The following is a 25858-nucleotide window of genomic DNA, read 5'->3' as shown; positions in this document are numbered from 1 at the left end:
TAAAATGGCCAGTCTACAAGCTCACAACGTGTCAATGTAGATTGGCTAGTTGAACTATTCAAAAATGTTTTTCAAAAGGCAAAGAAGTTTAGGGATAAGGGGTTTTTAGCGGTGACGAAAGTGGAGCCCTAAGTTTGTAAATGATGACAATGTTACTCCTTCTCCTTTCAAAGAAAAAACTATAATAATAATAAAAAAGAACGGTTTGGGACATACAATATCGCTGGTCATTTTACTTTAAAACAAACAGTTGAATTATGTCTATTCCTGGAGAAAACAAATAAGACACGTTTGTCAAGTTTAATAGGAAACTAAAAACTCCATGAACTCAACAAATAAACAAATAAAAAAGAACAAATGACTAATAAAAGACCAAGCAATAGAGTTAAAAGAAAAATAAGTAAAACCTACTCTCCGACTCCCAGTCCCCCCTGAGGTAGACATGTGAGGAGAATATGAGAGAGATGGAGAGAGAGAGAGAGAGAGAGAGAGAGAGAGAGAGAGAGAGAGAGAGAGAGAGAGACAGAGAGAGAGAGAGAGAGAGAGAGAGAGAGAGAGAGAGAGAGAGAGAGAGAGAAAGAGAGGGGGCCTAGACAGAGAGTAGGTAGAGAAAGAGGGAGTAAGAGAGAGTCACAGACAGGCAGACAGACAGAGAGTAACAGACAGACAGAGAGTCACAGACAGACAGACAAACAGGCAGACAGACAGAGAGTCACAGACAGACAGACAGACAGCGTGAGGTTTCGTGACGTTATTTAATGTTTAGTAAGAGAGTGTGGCGGGCGAGCGGGCCGGCAGGGCGGACCTCACTCAACCCATTTTACTACGTTGAGCATGCACTCACACTCACACACGCACACGCGCACACACACACACACGCACACGCGCACACACACACACACACACACACGCACACACGCACACGCACACACACACGCACACACACACAAACACACACACACACATAAATAAAATAAACAAATACAGACACACAAACAGGGGGGGGATGTCTGCAAACATTGTAGTGATGGTTGTGTTAAATTTTTATGGCGAGTAGCAGCGTCTATATACCGGAGCACAGATTGAGTGACTGAAGGGAGGAAGGGAGGAAGGGAGGCTGAACGAGGAAATAAGTTGACTGGAAAGGAGGCTCCTTCATAAGGCATGAGGAAGAAACGCTGGAGCACGCTGAAGGCTGCCACTCACTGATGTGTGTGTGTGTGTGTGTGTGTGTGTGTGTGTGTGTGTGTGTGTGTGTGTGTGTGTGTGTGTGTGTGTATGTGTGTGTGTGTGTGTGTGTGTGTGTGTGTGTGTGTTTAAAAAGCAACAATTATAATAAAAGCAAAAAATAGCTCGACGTAAACAGAAACCTTGCAGAAAACACAATAAGTATTTTTTAACACTTCTTCTATATTTTATTAATTCATCTCTCAAATATCAAACTGTCCAATAAATACATTAAATACAATTATTATTATCATTATCATCAAACAAACTACATGTGTTTTACATTTTATATTTGTGTGTATTTTATAGAGTTTGTGGCTGCATTGAGAACTGTCTTTCCATGAATGAACATGTTTGTTTGACATTGTGCTGTTGCCCCCTAGTGGTGGTACGGCAGAGCAACAGGTTCCTGTTTGCACACACTGGTGTGAACTGAGGATGGTGTCCTGCTCACACAGAAATACCAGATCTACAAGTTCACACACTGACTAGTGGGTCCAACTGGTGTGAACTGAGGCTGGTGTCCTACTCACACAGAAATACCAGATCTACAAGTTCACACAAGATACACTGACGCAGTCAACAGTAACACCACAATTTAAGTATTGTATAGAGGATCTGCACATGCATAAAGTGAGTGGCAAATCGAGGATATCTATCTACATGTATATGTACATCTGTAATCCACGTTAACTTGAAAACCGTTCACCCGACCAACTTCAAATTTGACACACACGCCCCTCCCTGCCCAGGCTCTGGACAGGGCCAGAATTAGCCAGTCGAACACACCTGATCACCCCTAGATCTCCATATATGGAGCTGCCTGTACAATGCTGTTTCAACGTACCGTGGAGGAGAGAGGTGGAGACAGCATGATGTTTCCGATGGAGGCTTTGAGCTCGTCGATGGTGGCTCGGCTCTGGTGCGTGCCGTTGTTGGCCTGGACGGGCTTGATCTCCACGTGGAACTTCCGGGGCTCGTCCTCGTCCTCCGAGTCACTCGACGAGTAGAAGGAGTTCTCTTTGGCATGTGAACACGTTGGTTAAGGAGTCAGGACACTTAAGGTGGTTGCACACTTTTTCGGAAAACGGACGAAAAAAACGCAGCTAAAAATCAAAAGAAGGGCATCAGTGTGCAGGGTCCTTTACTGTAAGGTCTTTACTAAAACAAAGAACTGACAAGCACTTTTTTTTTGTTGGAATTGTTGGAGTTGAGGAATGACATTTAGTTTGACTAGATTCCGCTAGATAAAACATTGTGAAAATAGCCGATTTACAAGCTCACAATGGCTTGCATTGCGAGGCGTTGTTGTGAGATTGTAGTTCGGCTATTTTCGCAATGCACGCCTTGATCTTTCTCTCATAATATTAGACAATTTAGCATTAAAAAGGTATTAAATGTGCTTACATTGAAACTTTAGAAATGTGCAGATACACAAACACTGTTGGTTTGTTTAGTGTTCAGTGACAAAACAATGTTGCACAATAAGCTAATCATCTGGAGACGGGGGAGTCTAAAGCAAAATGAAAATATCACGACTGAAACATTTTGGATATGAAGAATCAACTGACTGAAAACACTAATCACAGTCACACACAGTCGTACGATTTGTCACACACGTGACATTTGTTCTCCGCATTTGACCCATCTCTTGGAGCGGTGAGCCGCAGCCAAGGAGCGGTGAGCTGCAGCAATGTTACTGCTGCTGAATTAGTTACTTTATTTTCACTAGAAACGCTGTATCAAATATAAGTGACTGAATATCTATCATAAACGATAGAGAGACACCTCCCCGACAATATCGCCAAGACAGTTTGGTTATTTTTGGACCACAATTCTCATATGAGACGATATTCTCCATAGAGAAAAACTTCTGTGAACCAGGGGATGAGTGAGTGACGTCAGGACACTCTAGTCTATAGATTCTCAAAACTCTCTAACTTCTTCATGTCAAAGCCACGCCAAACTGTTTGAAAACCAACACACAGGAATAAATATGTATTGATGTCTTAGAGAGAGATGAACCCCAAAGATTAATTATTAATAATGAAATAAGAGGAAAACATTTTCTTTTTAAATGGTCAAAAAAACCAATGGAAGAGGATATCATTATTATCAGTTCCGTCTGGTCTGATACAGAAGCCCTCCGCATCCACCTGGGGGACATTCTAGAAGAGGAAAAAATACATACAGTCAAAAAGTATATTCATGTACAGTTTGCACTCTATTATCAATTCACAGAGACGAAAGTGTGACAGAATTATCTGGATTTGACACTCTCATATTTTCCTTTAACCCAATTTGGGCGGGAACCCCTTTTGGTGTTAGGATTATGTTTGCTTTAGCTATTAAAAATAGCTATAAAAATAGCAGATCTACAAGCTCGCTACGAGCTTGTAGGTCTGCTATTTTTGAAAATTCGAAGAACGACTGACAGAAACATAGCTTTTTCAGAAGACTGTCATTTTCAAACAGACATTTTTTTAATCTGATCGCAGGTCAAAATGGGTTAAATTAGCTGGCACTTTGATACAAGAACTTACAAGTGTAAGTATACTTACACTTACAAGTGTGTGTGGTGTGTGTGTGTGTGTGTGTGTGTGTGTGTGTGTGTGTGTGTGTGTGTGTGTGTGTGTGTGTGTGTGCGTGCACTTACAGCGTTCTGGAAGTCAATGGCTCCATAGAAGCCCGGTGGAGCTCCATTGGCAGTGTTCTGTAGCCACAACAACAGGGAGGTGAGAGATACATTATTATTATTATATTATATTATATTATATTATATTACAGTGTTCTGTAGCCACAACAACAGGGAGGTGAGAGATACATTATTATTATTATATTATATTATATTACAGTGTTCTGTAGCCACAACAACAGGGAGGTGAGAGATACATTATTATTATTATATTATATTATATTATATTATATTACAGTGTTCTGTAGCCACAACAACAGGGAGGTGAGAGATACATTATATAGTGAATTAATACATAATCATGAATCCTTTTGAACTGTTCACTACAGTGTCTCAAAATTAGGAATTAGAAATGTTATTCTGACAGAGGAATAGGGACCGTTTCTTCTTACACAATTCAAGTTATATGTAGAATAGTAAAATACATGTCAGAAGTCTTACTAATGTGAATAATGAATAAGAAGAATACATCAATTCATTCCTTTTAAGTAGTTAGACAATTAATACAGTATAACAAGATAAATATTAGAATAAAATCAGTTAAAAATAGATGATCTGACGATAATGTGTAACATTGTCAATAAACAAATCTTAAAAATAAAAATAATAATAAAATCAGTTATGAAATCCAGATGTTTCTCTGAAAACGAAAGTATACTTACACCAACAGCAGGGTCAACTTCAGTCGATTCTCTGGAGAGAGAGAGAGAGAGAGAGAGAGAGAGAGAGAGAGAGAGAGAGAGAGAGAGAGAGAGAGAGAGAGAGAGAGAGAGAGAGAGAAGAAAGATTATATATATATATTTAATTAAATGTAGAAAATAACGGGACGTAAAATAATGTGTTCAACTAAGACTACATAAGTAGACCTAAAACTACTCCTAAAGACTCCTTTATAATTATGTCTCCATATGGCTGTGTTTGCTCGCTGAAAACAATTTGCAAACTAAAAAATAAATACAAATAAAAGCCTGTGTACCGAGGCTAGCCCTGAACCAAACAAAAAGTAAAGGTTGAGAGAATGTTTCCACTCACGTGGAGTCTGTGTCCTTAGTGTCTTTTCTTCTGCCTGGGATGGCGAAGGGTTTCCTCTTCCTGGGTTTGGCACCTTCCAACACACAACACAGCAAAGTATGATCGGCACTGTCAGACAGAAACCTCGTATCTCTGTCTATCGTAACTTTAAATCTTTTTGCATGAAAAGTAGAACAAAATAAATCAAGTCTGTGGGTTCTATTTTCCCCGAATGGTCACCCATTATGACATGGATGCTAGTGTTCACTGTTCATGGTCGAAATGAAGTAACTTTTTTTTTTTTACACATGAAACTATTGGGAGAAGCAGCTGTTTCTGCAGCTTTTATTCTCAGAACGGTCTAATTTGAATAAGTAGCATTTTTGGGGGTTGATTTATGCCTCTATTGATATAGGCAGACAGTAGTGTGACAGGAAATGGGGAGAGAGATGGGGCAAGACAGGCAAAGGTCGTCGGGATCGGGACTCGAACCCACGACACGCTGTCAGGCTAGATTACCAGCCTACTGTAGGTTGCCTGAACCTCTAGGCCAGCCCCAAGCCCTGAATGATCAGATTGATAATATTGTCTCAGGCTTAATAACGTGTTGTATACCAAGAGTGTCGTGGAATCTATCTTAAATGGATTACGCCGCCTATGTTAACGAGATGCCACGTTTCCACCTACCTTCAGTGGCGATGGATGCGTTGCACTCCTCAAACTCAATGGGTCCTAAAAGAGACACACGAGAAAGAATAATCCTTTATAGTTTGTTTGACCTGGAAAGGACCTCCATGGCCTACTGCTGAGAATGCTGTGACTGTACATCACGCAATGCACGCACGCACACGCACACACACACACACACACACACGCACACGCGCACACGCACACACGCACACACGAACGCCAGTCAGGCGTGCTATATGGAAAGCATATACAAACATGGCTGGGTTTTGGATCCCGCGGGCCAGACAGGGTCAACCGTGGAGTCAACTGGTGAGCGCTCACACCGTCACCGTGACACCAAGAGAGACACTAGCAGAACTACTCTACCGTTCTAGAGCAGTGCTTTTCAGACACTGTTGTTTTTGGCAGCTAATTTAGATTTTTAGTTTTAGTCATAGTCTCTTGAATAGTTTTCTTTTAGTTTTAGTCACATTTTAAGTCACCTGGAATGTTTTACTGTTTAGTCTAGTTTTAGTCGACTAAACATCATACGATTTTAGTCGACTAAATCTACGGTTGATTTAGTCGACTAAAATGTGTTATGGCGGGCCTTGATGCCGTCATAATGACAGATTTTACACTTGCTGAAAATAGCTGATCTATTTTCAGCATGCAAGTGTAAAATGACTTATAGTGGATCTCTTGTCCACTAGTCCCTTCCTAACATTTTAGCCTAGTTTTTATTTGTTGACGAAATTGTCAGTATATTTAGTCTTGGTTTTAGTCATCATAGCTTAGTTTTCATTTAGTTTCCATTTAGTTTTCCTCAGTGAAAAAAGGTAGTCGACGAACATTTTTCGTCTTAGTTTTAGTCGACAAAATCCAACACTGGTTTTAAGCCAGTGGTCCTTGAGGGGGTTCCAGGTGGTCCCTCAGCTAAATGATGGAGAGTTGGTAACCAAATGGACCCTTATAGATCTTTAACTCTTGAAGAGTGTTAAATCAAACCAAATGGTCCATTTGGTTTTCATTTTACGCTCTCAAAGAGTTCAATTATTGTTAAACATCTGCATTACTTGATTTACAAGAAGTCTACACACAATTAGAGAATGTGGAAGAGTTGTTATTTTGACCAGCGTATGCCTGTAATCTCTCCTACCAACATCAATACAGCATGGAATTGTGGACAATAATAATAATTATCCAACAATAACAAAATATTGAGGCAAAAACCTCATGGTGACAGATTTGACTGAGAGCCTGCCATCGCGCAACCTCCAGCTTTTCACCAGAGAAATACTATTTTATTAATTTTGTATCCAAAATGAGTTAATAGCACAGGCAGACTCTTCACAGAAGTGAACCTTTCAAGCCTGTTCTCTCAACTCGCTGTTTTCTGCAAGACATTTACTCTGTAAGCCATATCTCCAAAACTGCTGGGTCAAACTGAACAACCAATATGTCAATTTGAAAAGAAAAACTAAAAAACAATGGCAGTCCCTCAGTCAAATTTGGCCACAATGGTGGTCCATGGCTCAAATACTGAAAAAGGGGCCTTGATATAAAAAAAATGTCGTAGAGTCACTCTGCAATGACATGGACATACACGCACACACACACACACACACATACGCGCGCACGCACTCACAATCATTCACATCACGCGGCAAAATCATTAATGTATGGGTTCTTCACATGAAAAACCACTGACTTAGATACATGAATTATCAGGCTCATAAAGCAATGAAAACTCTAGATGAGAGCATTAGATAGAGGCTCGCTGCTCACAAGTCACAACTAACCCTAGTATGCACACAAGCGTGCGCACACGCACGCACACACACACACACACCTCACTAAACCCTTCTGCAAAAATTGACATAAACAAGACTACAATTAAACGGTATTTAAGTACAAATTCTTTCACAAGCTCAAACGTTGTCCCAGAACAGCCAGTGAGATAACACGCACACATGCACAGTCACACACTCTCTCTCTCTCTCTCACACACACACACACACACACACACACACACACACACACACACACACACACACACACACACACACACACGCGCACGTGCACGCTCTCTCTCAACTTGGCCCTAACCTGACAAGACGTGATGGAACCAGTGAGCAGGTTCCTCATTCAGTCAAACCGGAGTGAGGATGACAGATATTGCAATTAACGGTTTCACCACTTAAACCCTATATACTTCAATGAGCGGAGTCCCCCAGGGGTCTGAACCTGGCCCTCTTCCTCTGCCCCTCCGCCCCTGTGGGTGTGCACCATATCTTTTCGCCTATTATGACATGCCTAGAAAATGGACGCTTAGGGATCAAGTGGTTAAACTCAAAGCAAAACAAAACAAAAACGAAAAGGTCAAAGACGCGCAAGTCAAGCACCACGAAGACAAAAAGAAACTACAGCTGCTTTATTCTTTTTAGAGACAATTAGATGCATATGAACAGAACCTGATTCTTTTAGAGACAATTAGATGCATATGAACAGAACCTGATTCTTTTAGAGTCAATTAGATGCATATGAACAGAACCTGATTCTTTTTAGAGACAATTAGATGCATATTGAACAGAACCTGATAATTCTTTAGAGACAATTAGATGCATATTTAACAGAACCTGCACAACAACAACAGCAGCCAACAGCGTTCACACTTAATTTGCTGCTCATCAACAATACATAGGTTGGCTCGGAGCCTTTGCACTCGGAGTGTCACGCTCACAGCGCGTCACCACAAACATTTACACAGGCTTTAAAAGGTGATGGATAGTTAGCTAACACACACACACACACACACACACATTGCGCTCACGGACATGCACGCACAGTGTGCGTGCATTTAGTGTGTTTGTGCATCAGTGCGTGTGTGTGCGTGCGTCGCACACACACGCACTGATGCACAAACACACTAAAAGCTACAAACAGACACACACACACACACACACAGCGGCAGTCACGCACACTGCAGACATCCTGCATGCACTAAAAGCCGTGGCAAAACCAAAGGCAAGAAAACCTTGAATGAATGAATGCGTACAGTATGCCAACTACGAATATCGATTATTTTGGGTAGGCAATAATTCTATCGTCACACTATTCGTGACACATTGTGAGCTTGTAGGCGGGCTACTTTCACTTTCACTTACACAAAAATATCACCCCCAAAAATGTGATTATTTGTTATAATAATTAAATGCGGTCGCATTTAATTATTAATACAAATAATCACATTTTTGGATACATATAGGGTAGTTTTTTTTTGTAAATTCTGAAAAGGTTTAACAACTAAAATCTTGTATTTGGATCCAAAATCATCTCAAATGCGGTTCTGTACTGTGGCTATATTATATATATATATATGTATATATACACACACATAATTATTGTTTTTTTAATTTGGTTATCCTAAATGTGACGTGAGATTGAGAACCACACTATAGGTCTATTGAATGCCAGACACACACAGCTGTTTGTTATTTCTATAATTCTTACATTGTTGAGGAGCATCGACGACGGAGCGCTTATTGTGCAGTTGTGTGACCTCGCTGAAAGCCAACACTGACTGACACACAGGAGAGAAAAGGTCTGCCCCGAAAAGCGCCCGCTTTTAATAGAGAGCGCTCGCCCTTTGTGTTTATCTTCTTAAAAGCTAATGCATGACCGCCAGGACGTCGCAGACTGTGTTGTACAAGCAGACGAGACAGAGACAGAGAGAGAGAGAGAGAGAGAGAGAGAGAGAGAGAGAGAGAGAGAGAGAGAGATGTGGGGTGGGGGGGGGGGGGGGGGGCCCGTGGCAATATTTCCGATGCACCAACATGCCTTGACCTGAAAAAACAAAGCTAATGATATTTTAGCTCCACAACGTAAATACAGTACAGTAGCCGCGGTCAAAAGCAGCAGGGGGTCTTCCCCTAGCCTGGTTAATAAACCAGACCGAATCAGCCGTTAGTCTTCCCCATGGGGACGTCCACTCACTCACTCACTCACCCACCCACTCACTCACTCACCCATTCACTCACTCACTCACTCACTCACTCACCCACTCACTCACTCACTCACCCACCCACCCACTCACTCACTCACCCATTCACTCACTCACTCACTCACTCACTCACCCACTCACTCACTCACTCACCCACTCACTCACTCACTCACCCATTCACTCACTCACTCACCCACTCACTCACTCACCCACCCACTCACTCACTCACCCATTCACTCACTCACTCACCCACTCACTCACTCACTCACCCACCCACTCACTCACTCACTCACCCACCCACTCACTCACCGACCCACTCACTCACCCACTCACCCACCCACTCACTCACTCACCCATTCACTCACTCACTCACTCACTCACTCACTCACCCACCCACTCACTCACTCACCCATTCACTCACTCACCCACTCACTCACTCACTCACTCACCCACTCACTCACTCACTCACTCACCCATTCACTCACTCACCCACCCACTCACTCACTCACTCACTCACTCACCCATTCACTCACTCACCCACTCACTCACTCACTCACTCACTCACCCACTCACCCATTCACTCACCCATTCACTCACTCACTCACTCACTCACCCATTCACTCACTCACCCACTCACTCACTCACTCACTCACCCATTCACTCACTCACCCATTCACTCACCCACTCACCCATTCACTCACTCACTCACTCACTCACTCACTCACTCACTCACTCACTCACTCACTCACCCATTCACTCACTCACTCACTCACCCATTCACTCACTCACTCACTCACCCATTCACTCACCCACTCACCCATTCACTCACTCACTCACTCACTCACTCACTCACTCACTCACTCACTCACTCACTCACCCATTCACTCACTCACCCACTCACTCACTCACTCACTCACCCATTCACTCACTCACCCATTCACTCACCCACTCACCCATTCACTCACTCACTCACTCACTCACTCACTCACTCACTCACTCACTCACTCACTCACCCATTCACTCACTCACTCACTCACCCATTCACTCACTCACCCACTCACTCACTCACTCACTCACCCATTCACTCACTCACCCATTCACTCACCCACTCACCCATTCACTCACTCACTCACTCACTCACTCACTCACTCACTCACTCACTCACTCACTCACTCACCCATTCACTCACTCACCCACTCACCCATTCACTCACTCACTAGCAACTTAAAGCAAGAATCGCAGCATTGTTCCGTCATCGCCGTATGCCATGTATGGCCGGGGCTGAAAAGCGCAAGCAAGCGTGGAGTCACGAGAGGCACGCAACGGATCACGCCAAGCCGAGTGGATGATGTAGAGGAACCCACAACCGGCGGACGAGCGAAGCTACTCTACTGTGCAATATCAGGGCTCTTCTCCACCAGTGAGTACACACACACACACACACACACACACATACACACACAGCACTGACACGAATGCCTGTGTGTGTGTGTGTGTGTGTGTGTGTGTGTGTGTGTGTGTGTGTGTGTGTGTGTGTGCGCGTGCGTGTTTTCCACTCCAATCAAAACAAAGGCAAAGAGGCTCATTCAAGAGCTTTCTCCCACGAGAGCGACATGAAGAGGCGGGTGTGTGAGAGAAACAGACACGCACGCACGCACACACACACACACACACACACACACACACACACACATATGCGTGCGCACACGCGCACACGCAGGTACTTAATGAAGCGCACGGCATGTTTAGAGAAGAAGAATAAACAAACATTAGCATAATCATTTGAGTCTGACCTCGGCTTTGTTGCATCAGCTAATGATGTCACTAAACCAAAAGTATAGATATATTTTTAACACTATATTGGGCTCCATTTGTGTCACCGCTAAACCCCTTATGCCTAAACTTCTTTGCCCTTTTTTAATATTTTTTTTTACTATTTTGAAAAACATTTTTGAATAGTTCAACTAGCCAATCTACATTGACACGTTGTGAGCTTGTAGACTGGCCATTTTAACTATTCAAAAATGTTTTGTAAAATAGTAAAAAAAAAAAAAAAAAAAAAGGCAAAGAAGTTTAGGGATAAGGGGTTTTTAGCGGTGACGAAAATGGAGCCCAATGTATGCCACACACAAGCGAAATCCCGGGTTTATTGCTTAAGCCCACTTCACGCCAACCCGGGAAATGTCTCTTAAGTTACTGGAGAATTGTACTGCAGATTCCTGCGAGACGATGGGACGATTTGTGAGACGTGAGTTACTTTGGCCAGACTCTGAGATGTCCTAACAAGAGCTGCACTAAACCCCCAGACAGAGAAGAGAAGAGAAGAGAACAGAAGGCAGGACGTCCCAGACGGTGGATCTAAGGAAAAGACCATCCAAAGCTCTAACCACCTACGATAATGAGTCTATAAACACAAGTGCAGGCACTTCCCTAAACGTGCGTGCTGCAGACAGCACAGAGGGGACTGTTCTGTTTGGGGACGTCTCGTCAACAGACTACGTGCACTGTGGGACGTACTCTGTTTACACAGGAAGAGATGGCTTTCTATTCCCTCTAAACGCTCTCTCTGCGAGGAGAGGGAAGCATGCGCTCATGCATGAGTGGCGGATTGTTTTTGTTTTTTTTCAAATTGCATATGCTTCACATGGCCGCTAGCTGCGAGGGGAGGGGAGGGGGGGGGGACGGGCAGGGGTGGAAGGGTTTGCGTGTCTGGCCCTTCGCCAGTTGACAGCTCAGCTGGATATCAGTGAACACTGCCCACCTCCCCCCCCCGCCTCGCAGCGTGTCACTTTGGAATTGTTTCCGCATAGAAAGTTTATTCAACCTCTCTCCCCCCTCTCTCTCTCTCTCTCTCTCTCTCTCACAATCTCTCTTGTCTCTCTCTCTCTTCTCTGTCCCTCTCCTCCCCCTCTCTCCATCCCTCACTCCCTCTCTCTCCATCTCTCACTCCCTCCCTGTCTCTTCTCTGTCTCTCTCCCCCATCTCCGTTTCTCTCTCCCTCTCCCCCTCTTTCTCCCCTCTCTCTCTCTCTCTCTCTCTCTCTCTCTCTCTCTCTCTCTCTCTCACAATCTCTCTTGTCTCTATGTCTCTCTCCATCTCTCACTCCCTCTCTCTTCTCTGTCTCTCTCCCCCCACCTCTGTTTCTCTCTCCTTCTCCCCCTCCCTCTCTCCCCCCTCCCCCTCCCCCCTCCATTCTGCTGTGTCATCAGGGGACAGGCAGGTTATTTTCCTGACAGGGCTGAGACTGCTGTGTGATCCCTAATGAACAGCTTGATACCAAGTGGAATTCTCTAACCGTTCCTAAGCCTTTAAATGTGTTGTCCCAACAAGACGGACGGACGGACGGACAGACAGGGGTCAGCGCTCTGTGTGCACACACACACACACACACACACACACACACACACACACACACACACACACACACACACACACACACACACACACACACACACACACACACACACACACACACACACACACACAGCGGAGACGGACGGACGGACAGGGGTCAGCGCTCTGTGTGCACATGAGGTGATACCGCACAAGTGTCAAACTGTCAACCGACACACAAAAACAACAACAACTTGAACTGAAAGAATATACGTTCAAAGATTTGCACCACATTTTCATGATTTTTCAAAAATAGCAGACCTACACGCTCGTAGCACTCGGTGCCGCGCAAATGTTGACATTTGTTTTGTTATATGCTTTGGCAATGTAGAACATATTTTATCATGCCAATAAAGCATTTTGAAATTGAAATTGAGAGAGAGAGAGAGAGAGAGAGAGAGCGAGAGAAAGCGAGTGAGTGAGTGAGACAGGGGAGAAGGAGGAGGAGGAGGGATAGAAGTGAAAGTAGTCTTAAGTAGGCTTTGGTGTTTTCTCTTGATTACTGTGGCATGGAAAAGTTTACACAAGAGTTCTATAGTTGAGCCCTGACCCCGTGAGCAGGACCATGGAAGCACAGGGCGGTGGGCGGCCTCTAGAAACACTCACACACTGACTGCACCTCACAAGGACGGGTGGATCTTCTTAGAACTTTGACCAACGGAACACGTTCCAGCTCCTCAGGCTGGAACGCGTCTCTGTGTGAGTGCGTAGTGATGTGGACTGTTTCTACTGTTTCATTCACCGAGGTGAGATTTCAGTGACATTTAGAGGGGCAGGTGCTGCACAAAAAAAAATTATTTTTGTGTTTGTTTTATTAAAGGGCACAATGCTGTCCAGAGGGCAAAGGGCAGGTGGTGCTCCAGCAGCCCCTAGTGTCTATCTGTGCACGCCACTGTGTGATTTGCTGCAGTGCAAACAGCGTGAAGTGTCCCTTTAAGCCTCGGTTATTGCGTGCCGGTGCATGTCGACGTGCTCAGTCAAATAAATAGCAGATCTACAAGCTTGCCGCCCCGTCCCGAAAGTGGAGCGCGGTGAGCTTGCATGTCTGCTATTTGAAGGCATGCAACACGCCGGGCGTGCAACCCAAGCCAGTATACATAAGTCAGGCCTCTGGCGTGTCACATGCTGCTGCCTGGCCTGGCCTGGCCTGGCCTGGCTGAAGTGGAATGGAAAGGAATGCAGAGCCTGCCTACCTTTACAGCACATTACTGGGGCTGGCTGTGATGGACGCCCCCCTCCCTCCCTCCCTCTGTGATGGACGCCCCCCTCCCTCCCTCTCTAATTGGCCCTCTCTATTTACTCTGACCTCAGACACACTCTAAAAGCACTGGTTCTCTTTTTTTGTTTTTTTTTGTTTTTGAGTGGTGCACACCTGAGGACGATTCTAAAAAATGTCTTCAAAATCCTGACAGTTTTCAGAAAAACGCATGTTTCTACAGTATATGTCAGTCGTTCAGCGTTCTCAAACAATTTCATGTCAAGGACTCCCAAAAATATAATTATGTATTTGGCCGCCGACCCCCATCTGAAAATATGTTGTTACAGCATGATCATAAATGGTGCATTCATATAGTGCCTTTATCCAAGTCGCTTTACATACAGTAGATTGTGCATTACATTACATTCACACACACACATTCATACACCGATGGCGGCGGAAACCATGCAAGGCACCAACCAGCACATCAGGAGCAATTAGGGGTATACAGAGTCTTGCTCAAGGATACTTCGACACTAACTCTGGGGGAGCCAGGGTTCGAACTGGCAACCTTGCGGTCACTCTAAAGACAGGTCATACCTGGTCTCTCCTTCCCGGTTCCTTTGCTCTCCGCCAGCTTCTGGATCAGGCTCTCCACCGACGTGTTCTCCATGTTCCTCACAAACTCATTGTGGACCTATAGCGTCCAACACAAAGAGGACATCTCATCAACCTGTTTCTACACCAGTGGTTTTCATCCCCTTTCATATCAAGTCCCCACATAAAAACACAACACAGAACAAGCAAACCTCTTATATGGTTAATAATAATATCGCACTATTGCTTTCAGATAATACAGGATACAGGATTGTGTGTGACACTGTTGTCCCATGAAGTAGGCCAGTAGGGAATTCATTTATAAAAAAAAATAAAGGAAGAAAAAAAATGGAATAATAAATGGACAGCATTTATTATAACGCTTTCCTCCAAAGCGCTTTATAATGTATTTCACATTCACCCACTCACCCATTCACAATTTCACACACCGATTAGGGGTTCAGAGTCTTGCTCAAGGACACTTCCACAAAAAAAAATGTATGTGGAAGGTAGTTTACCAAGTTATCCTCTAAGGCAGGGGTGTCCACACTTTTTGGACTTGAGAGCTACTTTCAAAATGACCAGCTCAACAAGATCTACCCACCGAAAACATTATAATACCATTGCTGAAAATGGCTTTGGAATAGCGGTGCTGGCATTACATTTAAGACAAGTTTTTTTGTATTTCATTTGTAATCTACCGACATTTGTGAGCAGCAACACTCTTGAAAACAAAGTATTGCATTATGGGGTTTGAGCTGACAGGCCCTTTTTTATGTCAGTCAATCAATCAAGACAACTTAATTTAAGTGGGGGATGCCAAACTAAGTTTTTATATTTAAATTCAATTTTCTTTAGGGGCATGTCATGTGATCTACCTGCACAGCCTTTGATAGATCACAATCTACCTTTTGGGCACCCCTGCTCTAAGGGGTAGTACCGCACAAGAAGGTTGCCGCTTAAATCGGTCAGCAGTGTTTCCCTCCTACAGGTCACATGTATGGACACAACATGCTTACATAATACATTCTGACATTCATTCCGTCCCGGGTCTCCAGATGCCCAAAAAAAAGATAGGATTCTGTTTTGTTTGTTTGTTTGTTTTGTGAAATGTGCAGTTATGTGTGCACGTATGTGTGTGTGTGTGTGTGTTTGTGTGTGTGTGTGTTTTACTGGGGGGGATGGAGGGAGGAGGGTGGACTTGGATATTATATATGTATAGACATGGGACTGAAGAACAACATGGAAGTGGCTTTGTGCCATCCCATTGGTGGGATGGCTTTGTGCCATCCCACCAAACCATTTACTGTGGACGATGTGCGTGATACTGGAAGCCCCCCCCCCCTCGCCCCAGTGTCCCTGTGGCGAGGTGGAGTGCATTAGCCCTTGGTAGATATACAGGGAGGGGGGTGGGGGGATGTGGTCGGTTGCCGTGGAGAGAGACAGAAGGAACACTCCTTGTTGTGTGTGTGTGTGTGTGTGTGTGTGTGTGTGTGTGAGAGCCACACGCGAGCTGTCAAGTGCTATGGGGAGGGAGGGAGGCTGCTGCTGTGGTGGTGAGGTGATCTCATACATGCCATGTTCTCCATATGCATCTAGATATACACGCGACGCACGCATACACACACACACACACACACACACACACACGCACACACCTCCTCTCCAGCTTAATTAACGTTTCCTCACACACACACTGAACATGCATCTGCCTCGTAGACAGACGGAGGCACGCATAGCGCCACTCACACCTGTCTCTGTGCGTGTGTGAGTCAGCCCGAGACACACGATAGAGCAGCAACACTGAACACACACGCCATCTCCACTTTACTTCCTGTTGTATCCGTGTGACGTACAGTCTTAGAGTATTATTAATAGAGATGGCAGCGGAGGGGCACGGTGGCACAGTTGGTATAGTGCTGACGCCTCACGTCCTGGGTTCGATTCCCACTGGGGGGCGCTGTGTTGTCTCCTCCGTGCCCATATCCCCGAGGCGGGGTTGGCGAAAGGGCCTTTCTGTGTGGAGTTTGCATGTTCTCCCCGTGTCCCCTAGCGTAGGGTAGGTACCCTCACATGTTCTCCCCGTGTCCCCTATAGGGTAGGTACCCTCACATGTTCTCCCCGTGTCCCCTATAGCAGTGGTTCCCAAAGTGGGGTCCGGGGACCCCTAGGGGTACCTGAGGGAGTTCCAGGGGGGACTCATCTATTTTGTTCATGTTCATAAAGTGCTAAAGTGTTTAAAGCAGTGGTTCCCAAACTTTTTCATGTCAAGGACCCCCAAATTGACACTACTTAGCCCGTGGACCCCCATTTGAAAAGATATGCCAGGGACCCCCATAAGAGAAGACGTACACATTTAGACGTCTACATTTAGACGTACACATTTAGACGTCTACATTTAGACGTCTACATTTAGACGTATACATTTAGAAGTCTACATTTAGACGTATACATTTAGACAGTGTCCCCCCGAGTGCCTCCCCAGTGTCCCCCTGAGTGCCTCCCCAATGCCTCCCCAGTGTGCCCCCCCGAGTGCCTTCCCAGTGCCTCCCCAGTGTGCCCCTGAGTGCCTCCCCAGTGTCTCCCCAGTGCCTCCTCAGTGCCTGCCCAGTGTCCCCCAGTGTCCCCCCAGTGTCTCCAATAGCAATACAAGAGCAATAATACAAATTAATCTTAATGTATTAATCTTATTAATTAATGAATCAAATTAATTAATTAATCAAAATTGCGGCCTGTGCCCAGCACCATGCCAAAGCTTTTTCCTGCAGGAAACACTGCTTGTGGTTGTAAATATATTGTTATCCGTGTTGCGAGGATGAGGGGGTACCTGGAAAAATATCTACCCCAAAAGGGGTACCTGCGGTCCAAAAAGGTTTGGGAACACCTGCCCTATAGGGTAGGTACCCTCACATGTTCTCCCCGTGTCCCCTATAGGGTAGGTACCCTCAGAAATGCAGTATAATCCTGGTCTCTAAACTGCCTCCCCTTGGCCAGCCCGTTCATTTTCCTCATAGACTTTTCCGAAAGTATTTATTTAAAGACGGTTTACGCCGCGGACAAAGCAACAAACACAATTTTTCGGGCTGAACAAATAAGAAGAAGAAAACGGAACACTTTTTTTTTGTAATTATTTGTTTGGTCCAAAATATTGTGTTTGTTGTCATGATTTGTCACGACAAGAGTTGGCTTTGTACGACGCTTATAAGGTCTTTAAATAAATAAGTTTTGAAATGTCTATGGGAAAAATGCATTGGGAACTATTTCCTGGGCCTGGCGTCGTCATGAAAGGGGGCGGGACTGCGACGCTCTATATGGGGGATGAGGTTAGCAGAGGGTGTGTAGAGCCCAGGATCACATTAGATAATTGACACAGGGGTGGGATAAAGACAAAAAAAGAGACGCCACCGGGAGGAAACCCTGAGGCGAAATGGACAGTGGCCGTATTTGGTATTGCAGTTTGAGCCAGCGCTGGTCTGTTGACTATCATTGCGCACGTTCATGTTATTGGGCCCATGACACTCTGAGTGTGTACACATGGAACCAAATGTTATGGGGTCCATTTGGTTCCATGTGTACACTCTCAGAGTGTACACATGGAACCAAATGTGACCAGATTTGAAAGATTTGCACAAACTCCAGCTTTTCACCAGAGGAGAAAAACATTTTTTTGTAGGTCTGCTATTTTAGAAAAATCGAAGAACGACTTTTCAGAAAACTGTCAGGATGTAGAAGACCTTTTTTAATCTGATCTCAAGTCAAAATGGGTTAATAATCTAATAAAAGGTCAAATTGGTTACTAACTCTCCATCATTTAGCTGGGGACCACCTGGAACCCCCCTCAAGGACCCCTGGTGGTCCCCGGACCACTGGTTGAGAACCACTGACCTAGTCAACCCACTGGGCAGAAGACACGGTTCCATACAGACACACGTTTCTTTAGTTTACAGTAGGATTGTATCATCATCATAACAATAATCTAAAAAATATATACAAAGCATATAGCTGAAATATACAAAGATGTCCCAATTATTTATGGTTCATAAGTTGACATATCCTATTTGAGAAAAGGGCTGCTTCTTATTAGGACGCACAGGGGAAAAAAACATATCCCATAAAACAAGGATTAGGGTTACACAATGCCATTAATTACTCACAGATGAACTGTGTGTGTGTGTGTGTGTGTGTGTGTGTGTGTGTGTGTGTGTGTGCGTGCGTGCATGCTATGTGCGTGCTATGTGCGTGCTATGTGTGTGTGTGTGTGCGTGCGTGCGTATATGTTTGTGTGTAATTTTCTTTCTTTAAGCTTCCACAAAGTGGTCGCTAGTCTTCCTGGCTACAGAGCTGGAGAGACACTCCTGTTACTGAACAAACACTCGTCTATAGTCTAATAGCAATGATTACTATCGGAATATAGAGCCGTTTAAAGCTGTTTTAACCCATTCTGACCTGAGATCAGATTCTAAAAATGTCTTCTACATCCTGACAGTTTTCTGAAAAAGCTATGTTTCTATATGTCAGTCGTTCTTCGATTTTTCAAAAATGGGCACTATGGGCACATCTAAGATTCCGACGTCTTTTCCGGGTTTTTAGACAGCTGGTGGATGGAAAAGAAGCTCCACCCACGTGGCAGGTTGCCGCGTGGGCCAGATTCCCCGGAAAAGCAGCTTGCCCCAGCGGCATTCTGCCGTGTGGGTGGAGCTTCTTTTCCATCCACCAGCCGTCTAAAAAAAACGGAAATGACGCAAAACACAGCTTCTTCTGTCTGTCCGCGCATGGAATCTAAAGTGTGCCCAGGCTGGAAGAGTGACAAAGTCCTGCAGGCCCGGAAGTGTGGCAGAATGCACTGGACTCAGGCAACGGCCCAGCTTTAATGACCTTAAATCCCTTTATTTTCGATAGTTTGTTAGTAATAAGTACTACATAAACATTACAGAGACTTTTGTTGTCACTGTACAATACTTTAAGACAGTTGTCATGTTGCACAGACGCCTAAAATTGCTGATATTTGCGCCGCTCTCGTTGCATGCAAAACAATGCATTTCAAACTCCAGCTTGTCACACTAGCTCGAGCGCAGTTTTCTGCCCCCTCAATGACGCCACTCTTCTAGTCTACACCACTCTGCTCTCTGACCTAACCTTGCACAGGCCTCATGCTACTCATGGTGGAGCTCTGTCTCCCCCTGTGGACACAGATGGCACAGCAGCAGCAGCTAAAAGGGCCAGCAGTGTGATCGTGTGCAGTGGTGGGAAAAAGTAGTGAAATGTTGTTGTCAGGTAGGCTGGTGTATTTATATGTTAACGTGAAATACAATGCAAGCAAAACAAACCACTGGCCTGTAGCGTTTAGAGAAGTGAATGGACACAGTTAAATACATTGACCCACTTATTGACCCACTGAATAAAACACAAAAAGTTTCAATATGGACAGTACACTAGATGACAAAAAAAAAAAATGGAAATCAAAAATGTACCGTCAAAACTCAAAAGTGACGGCTGGAAGGCAGCGCTGCGTTTGGATTGGTGGAGAGAGGAGAGTTTTGATCAGTTTTTAATTGCTCGCTATCGGAGGCAGAATGGAACGCTTCCTGTCTCTCAGTTAGTTGATTACGCAGATCAAAGGCGACACTAATTGACGTGACACACACCGAGCACGGTGTCAGGTCAACTAGACACCCGCCCCGCCCGCAGGAATGTGTAGTGTGTGTGTGTGTGTGTGTGTGTGTGTGTGTGTGTACTTGTATCACTATATACTTGTATACAGTGTAGTCGAATTTCAGAAAATAGAGACTTGTGAGGCCATTTGAATGATCAAGGTTCAGATTGGGGTAAGCTTGTAGATCGGCTATTTTTGGAGAGTGACACCGGCACAGAAGATAGAACCATAGCATAAAATGGACTGGATCTCTTCTCCACTAGTCCCTCCCTAACATTTAGTTCTACTGGATCTCTTCTCCACTAGTCCCTCCCTAACATTTAGTTCTACTGGATCTCTTCTCCACTAGTCCCTCCCTAACATTTAGTTCTACTGGATCTCTTCTCCACTAGTCCCTCCCTAACATTTAGTTCTACTGGATCTCTTCTCCACTAGTCCCTCCCTAACATTTAGTTCTACTGGATCTCTTCTCCACTAGTCCCTCCCTAACATTTAGTTCTACGGGATCTCTTCTCCACTAGTCCCTCCCTAACATTTAGTTCTACTGGATCTCTTCTCCACTAGTCCCTCCCTAACATTTAGTTCTACTGGATCTCTTCTCCACTAGTCCCTCCCTAACATTTAGTTCTACTGGATCTCTTCTCCACTAGTCCCTCCCTAACATTTAGTTCTACTGGATCTCTTCTCCACTAGTCCCTCCCTAACATGTAGTTCTACTGGATCTCTTCTCCACTAGTCCCTCCCTGACATTTAGTTCTACTGGATCTCTTCTCCACTAGTCCCTCCCTAACATTTAGTTCTACTGGATCTCTTCTCCACTAGTCCCTCCCTAACATTTAGTTCTACTGGATCTCTTCTCCACTAGTCCCTCCCTAACATTTAGTTCTACTGGATCTCTTCTCCACTAGTCCCTCCCTAACATTTAGTTCTACTGGATCTCTTCTCCACTAGTCCCTCCCTAACATTTAGTTCTACTGGATCTCTTCTCCACTAGTCCCTCCCTAACATTTAGTTCTACTGGATCTCTTCTCCACTAGTCCCTCCCTAACATTTAGTTCTACTGGATCTCTTCTCCACTAGTCCCTCCCTAACATTTAGTTCTACTGGATCTCTTCTCCACTAGTCCCTCCCTAACATTTAGTTCTACTGGATCTCTTCTCCACTAGTCCCTCCCTAACATTTGGGTGTTTGACAAAATTGTCAATATATTTATATTTAGTTTTAGTAATCCTAGCTTAGTTTTTCTTTTGTTTTCGTCAGTGAAAAAAGGTAGTCGGCGTACATTTTTTTGTGTGTTCAGTGACACAGAAAATAGCTATAAACTCACAATGAATGGGTTATTGTGTTGTGAGCTTGTAAATCTTCTATAAACTCACAATGAATGGGTTATTGTGTTGTGAGCTTGTAAATCTTCTATAAACTCACAATGAATGGGTTATTGTGTTGTGAGCTTGTAAATCTGCTCTTTATAAACTCACAATGAATGGGTTATGGTGTTGTGAGCTTGTAAATCTGCTCTTTATAAACTCACAATGAATGGGTTATGGTGTTGTGAGCTTGTAAATCTGCTCTTTTCCAGTTTATTTTCCAGCTATTGTCAGATATACTTTCAATGCGTGCGTAAAATGCGTATGTCCTCATCACAAGTAAACAAACCTGTGTGTGTGTGTGTGTGTGTGTGTGTGTGTGTGTGTGTGTGTGTGTGTGTGTGTGTGTGTGTGCGTGTGTGTGTGCGTGCGTGCTCACCTCTCCTATTTGAATGTGTGTTTCTTCAACTGACTGTGCGTATGACTGAATGATCTCCTGCATGTGCACGATGTGGCTTTCTTCAATGTCCTGAAATTTCTGAAAAGAAAAAGGAGAAAAGAGTAAATTCTTCATGTATACAGCATATACAGTATATGCACTTGGCTGTACGGCGGTGTCTCACATACGGGCCATTTTCAGACTTGACCCCATAATATAGACCTGAGGACGATTCAACAAATGTCTTCTAAATCATGACAGTTTTCTGAAAAAACCTATGAAAAAGGTTGAGCACCACTGACATAGAAAATGTCAGTGCCGGTGCTCAACCTTTTTCACGTCCCATAGAATTACCCGTTTGGCCGTGGACCCCCATCTGAAAATATGTGAACCCCTCAGAAGCAAAGATTTGAGTTAAAAACGTTCACTCTGAAAGAGTATATATTCAAAGATTTGCGACACATTTTCACGATAAAATAAATAAATAGCAGACCTACAAGTTCAAGCTGTGAGCTTGTAGATCTGCTATTTTTCAACAGCTAAAGCAAAACATAATAATGCTTAAAACACCAAAAGGGTTTCCCGCCCCAAAATGGGTTAAAATATAAATATAAATTGTGCGGGCTGGGGATGAGACTTCAAATCAATCACAATCACAATTAATTCAAGACTTTAACCCATTCTGACCTGAGATCAGATTCATACGAGGTTTCCACTGGACACACACTGGTCTGATGAACCCATTCTGACCTGAGATCAGATTCTAAAAATGTCAGTCGTTCTTCGAATTTTTCAAAAATAGCAGACCTACAAGCTCGTATCGCGCCACTCGGTGGCGCGATATGAGCTTGTAGATCTGCTATTTTTCAATAGGTAAAGCATAACATGATGCTAACACCAAAATGGGTGCCCGGTCAGAATGGGTTAAGGTTGGGTCTATAATGCATCATGATCACATTCGTATAATGCATTCTCTAACATAAGGTTTCCAAACACTCGTTTTGTGCAGTTGAGATGAATACAGTCCATAAAAATTATCCATAATAATATATAAATTATGGATGGGAAGGGGTCAGGACAGGCCTTTTCTGGGAGGGGTCAGAAGAAGATTATGGATTTAGATGGTTAATTATGCATGACAACGGTTTGCAACGACCATTAATGTGTGCACAGATATACAGACACAATGTGAACATACACTGTACAGGTCAGGAGAAGTGAATAATATCACGGGTGCAGTACTTAGTTTAGACAGTTTTTGGTTTAGACTAGTCATTTGGTGACCAGTCATTAGTCCTACAACTACAACCTATCTCAAACCCTCAGCCTAAACCTAACCTCCCACGAGGCAGCACACCTAAACCTAACCTTAACCCATGTCTAACCAATGACTAGTCTAAACTAAGTATTAAGCACCCCTAATATCACAGAATGAACGTCACTGACTGTGCCATAAGATACTGCAGAGGTGTCACTGAAGTGACTGAATGGAATGTCAAAGGCAATATCAACACCACCATGTCCCAATGATTATACTATTGTTTAACGAGAACAGAAAGAGACAGACAGACAGACAGACAGACAGACAGACAGGCAGGCAGGCAGGCAGGCAGGCAGACAGACAGACAGACAGACAGACAGACAGACAGACAGACAGACAGACAGACAGACACGAGTTTGAATATTACGGAGATAGGATAGGTTTCTGCCTCAACAGCGACCAAGTAGCACATCCACAGATTCCACAACCTTCAACATTATGATATTCAGTAGTGGAAAAACCTGTAACACACATTCATTCCCGGGGCGAGCGAGCGGCTGCGCCAGCGAGCGTTGGATCATAATAAAAAACACACACACACCACCAACAAAGGAAGTTTCACTTCCCCGTGCGTTCTGTTCCCCATATAGCTGCCACTTCCTGTGTGCCGTGTGTCAATGTGGGTGGTCTGGTAACGAAGATGCTCCGTGAAAACATGTGACAAACATCTTTGAACGTGTGTGTGTGTATTCCATGTACGGTTGTACCAGTGCAGTTATCTGGGGTGGGCTGCGTCCCAGAGGACAGCCAGAGGGTCTTAATAAGACCCTCTGGCTGGCTGTCCTCTGGATAAGACCGTCTTATCAGTGGTCAGAGTGGGCGTGTCACGTTGGGCGGTAAACTCCACCAGAACCGTCCACGTCGGGTGGAAACCTCACTTTCTTTTTCCAGTAAGACGTTATGGTTGATGTCAGGCGAAAACCTCTTATCTACATATTTTAAAGTGATATTTCACCTTAAAAAAACCCACACAATTCTGGTCTTTCTATCGTCTCCTCAGGTTTATGTGAACCCCAGACCATACCAGACCAAAACTAGACCAAGACCAGAACAAGACCAGACCAGACCCCAGACCGTTTTTAAGTTGCTTGGCTCAGTATTTAGATATTCATTTTAGCTGCCCCGCCCCCCCTTCCTATACAAACCCAATGTAACTTCAAACTCCATTTTAACCACGATAGAGTCATCGAAAACACCCGTCCTTTTTTTATTACAAACAACAACAACAACCTTAAAAATATGAAGATACAAGGTTTCTGCTCGTCTCGGGCTCTGTAAACCTAGAACTATAGGACAGACAGTCCACTCGAGATGATGCATTTCTGACCACAAACATGTACTACATATGGCACACGCGCACGGACACACACACGTAACTACATACTGTATGTACACGTGCACGGACACAAACATGTACTGCACATACTGTGCACGCGCGCGGGCACAAACATGTTTTATTACTATACTTTTTTTTTTTAGGATGGCAATTACATAAATGGCATTTTACCTCTTTTTGTTTGGTTGCCATTTTTAAACCTAAAAAAGGTCCATTCATACAACAACAACAACCAACTCACGAGGACGAGGGAAATGGTCCCGACAATGTCTGTCTCTCAAATTCCGCTATATTTGTGGGGACGTTTGGCCCTCACAAAATAATACACGCGCACAAACACACGCGCACACGCACAAACACACACAAAGAAAGCCCTTGGCAGTGGCATGTCTCTCGGCAGAGCACACACATGTGTGTGTGCGTGCGGTGGTGTTTATACGCGGTGTCCACATGTGCTGCGTTGGAGATGAGCCGTTCGTAACTTGTTTACTGTGATGTGAGGAAGCAGCGCTGCCACGCTGCTCCTCTCTGGGGGGAGAAGGAAAACCTCAGAGGGGTGTAAGTGGAACCATGTCCGCTGTGACGGGACGGGAGGCCGCTGGACAACCTCGTATGTCCACATCATCCAGGGATTTTAGTTTTAGTCAAAGGGCTGTATTTTGCGTGTCTTAAAGACCAGGTCTTATTCCCTAACTTGAGTAAACTAAAGACCTGGAGGCGTGGTCAATGCTCTTTGGCCACTCAGAATAGCCAAAGAGCATTTATCACGCCTCCAGGTCTTTAGTTTACTCAAGTTAGGGAATAAGACCTGGTACTTAAGACACGCAAAATACAGCCCATAGTCTCTTGAATAGTTTTAATTTAGTTTCAGTCACATTTTAGTCACCCGGAATGTTTTACCGTTATAAATATTATAAGATTTTAGTCGGCTAAAATGTATTTCGTCGGGCCTTGATGCCGTCGTAATGACATGCTGAAAATAGCTGATCTACAAGCTCACAACGCGTCA

At 44.2% G+C, this 25858-nt stretch overlaps 1 protein-coding gene across 7 annotated transcripts in view; it reads right to left on the bottom strand.

Annotated features, from left to right (window-relative positions):
* LOC308310243 (F-BAR domain only protein 2-like) overlaps nucleotides 1–25858 on the bottom strand; it is a 93155-nt gene that overhangs the window by 32553 nt on the left and 34744 nt on the right. For all 7 annotated transcript variants that reach the window (XM_080756485.1, XM_080756486.1, XM_080756488.1 and 4 more), the window contains exons 7-14: nucleotides 22193–22291; nucleotides 14797–14893; nucleotides 5621–5665; nucleotides 4955–5027; nucleotides 4585–4615; nucleotides 3884–3940; nucleotides 3335–3395; nucleotides 2075–2256 (exon numbers count right to left, since the gene is read on the bottom strand). In XM_080756485.1, coding sequence (XP_080612611.1) covers nucleotides 2075–2256; nucleotides 3335–3395; nucleotides 3884–3940; nucleotides 4585–4615; nucleotides 4955–5027; nucleotides 5621–5665; nucleotides 14797–14893; nucleotides 22193–22291 — 645 coding nt within the window. The remainder of the gene's footprint in view (nucleotides 1–2074; nucleotides 2257–3334; nucleotides 3396–3883; nucleotides 3941–4584; nucleotides 4616–4954; nucleotides 5028–5620; nucleotides 5666–14796; nucleotides 14894–22192; nucleotides 22292–25858) is intronic.

This window comes from Protomyctophum bolini (assembly GCF_963924005.1).
Source record: "Protomyctophum bolini genome assembly, chromosome: 22".
Taxonomy (NCBI): domain Eukaryota; kingdom Metazoa; phylum Chordata; class Actinopteri; order Myctophiformes; family Myctophidae; genus Protomyctophum; species Protomyctophum bolini.
Note: the sequence above shows the minus strand (reverse complement) of the source record. Positions and strands in the feature narration are given on the sequence as shown.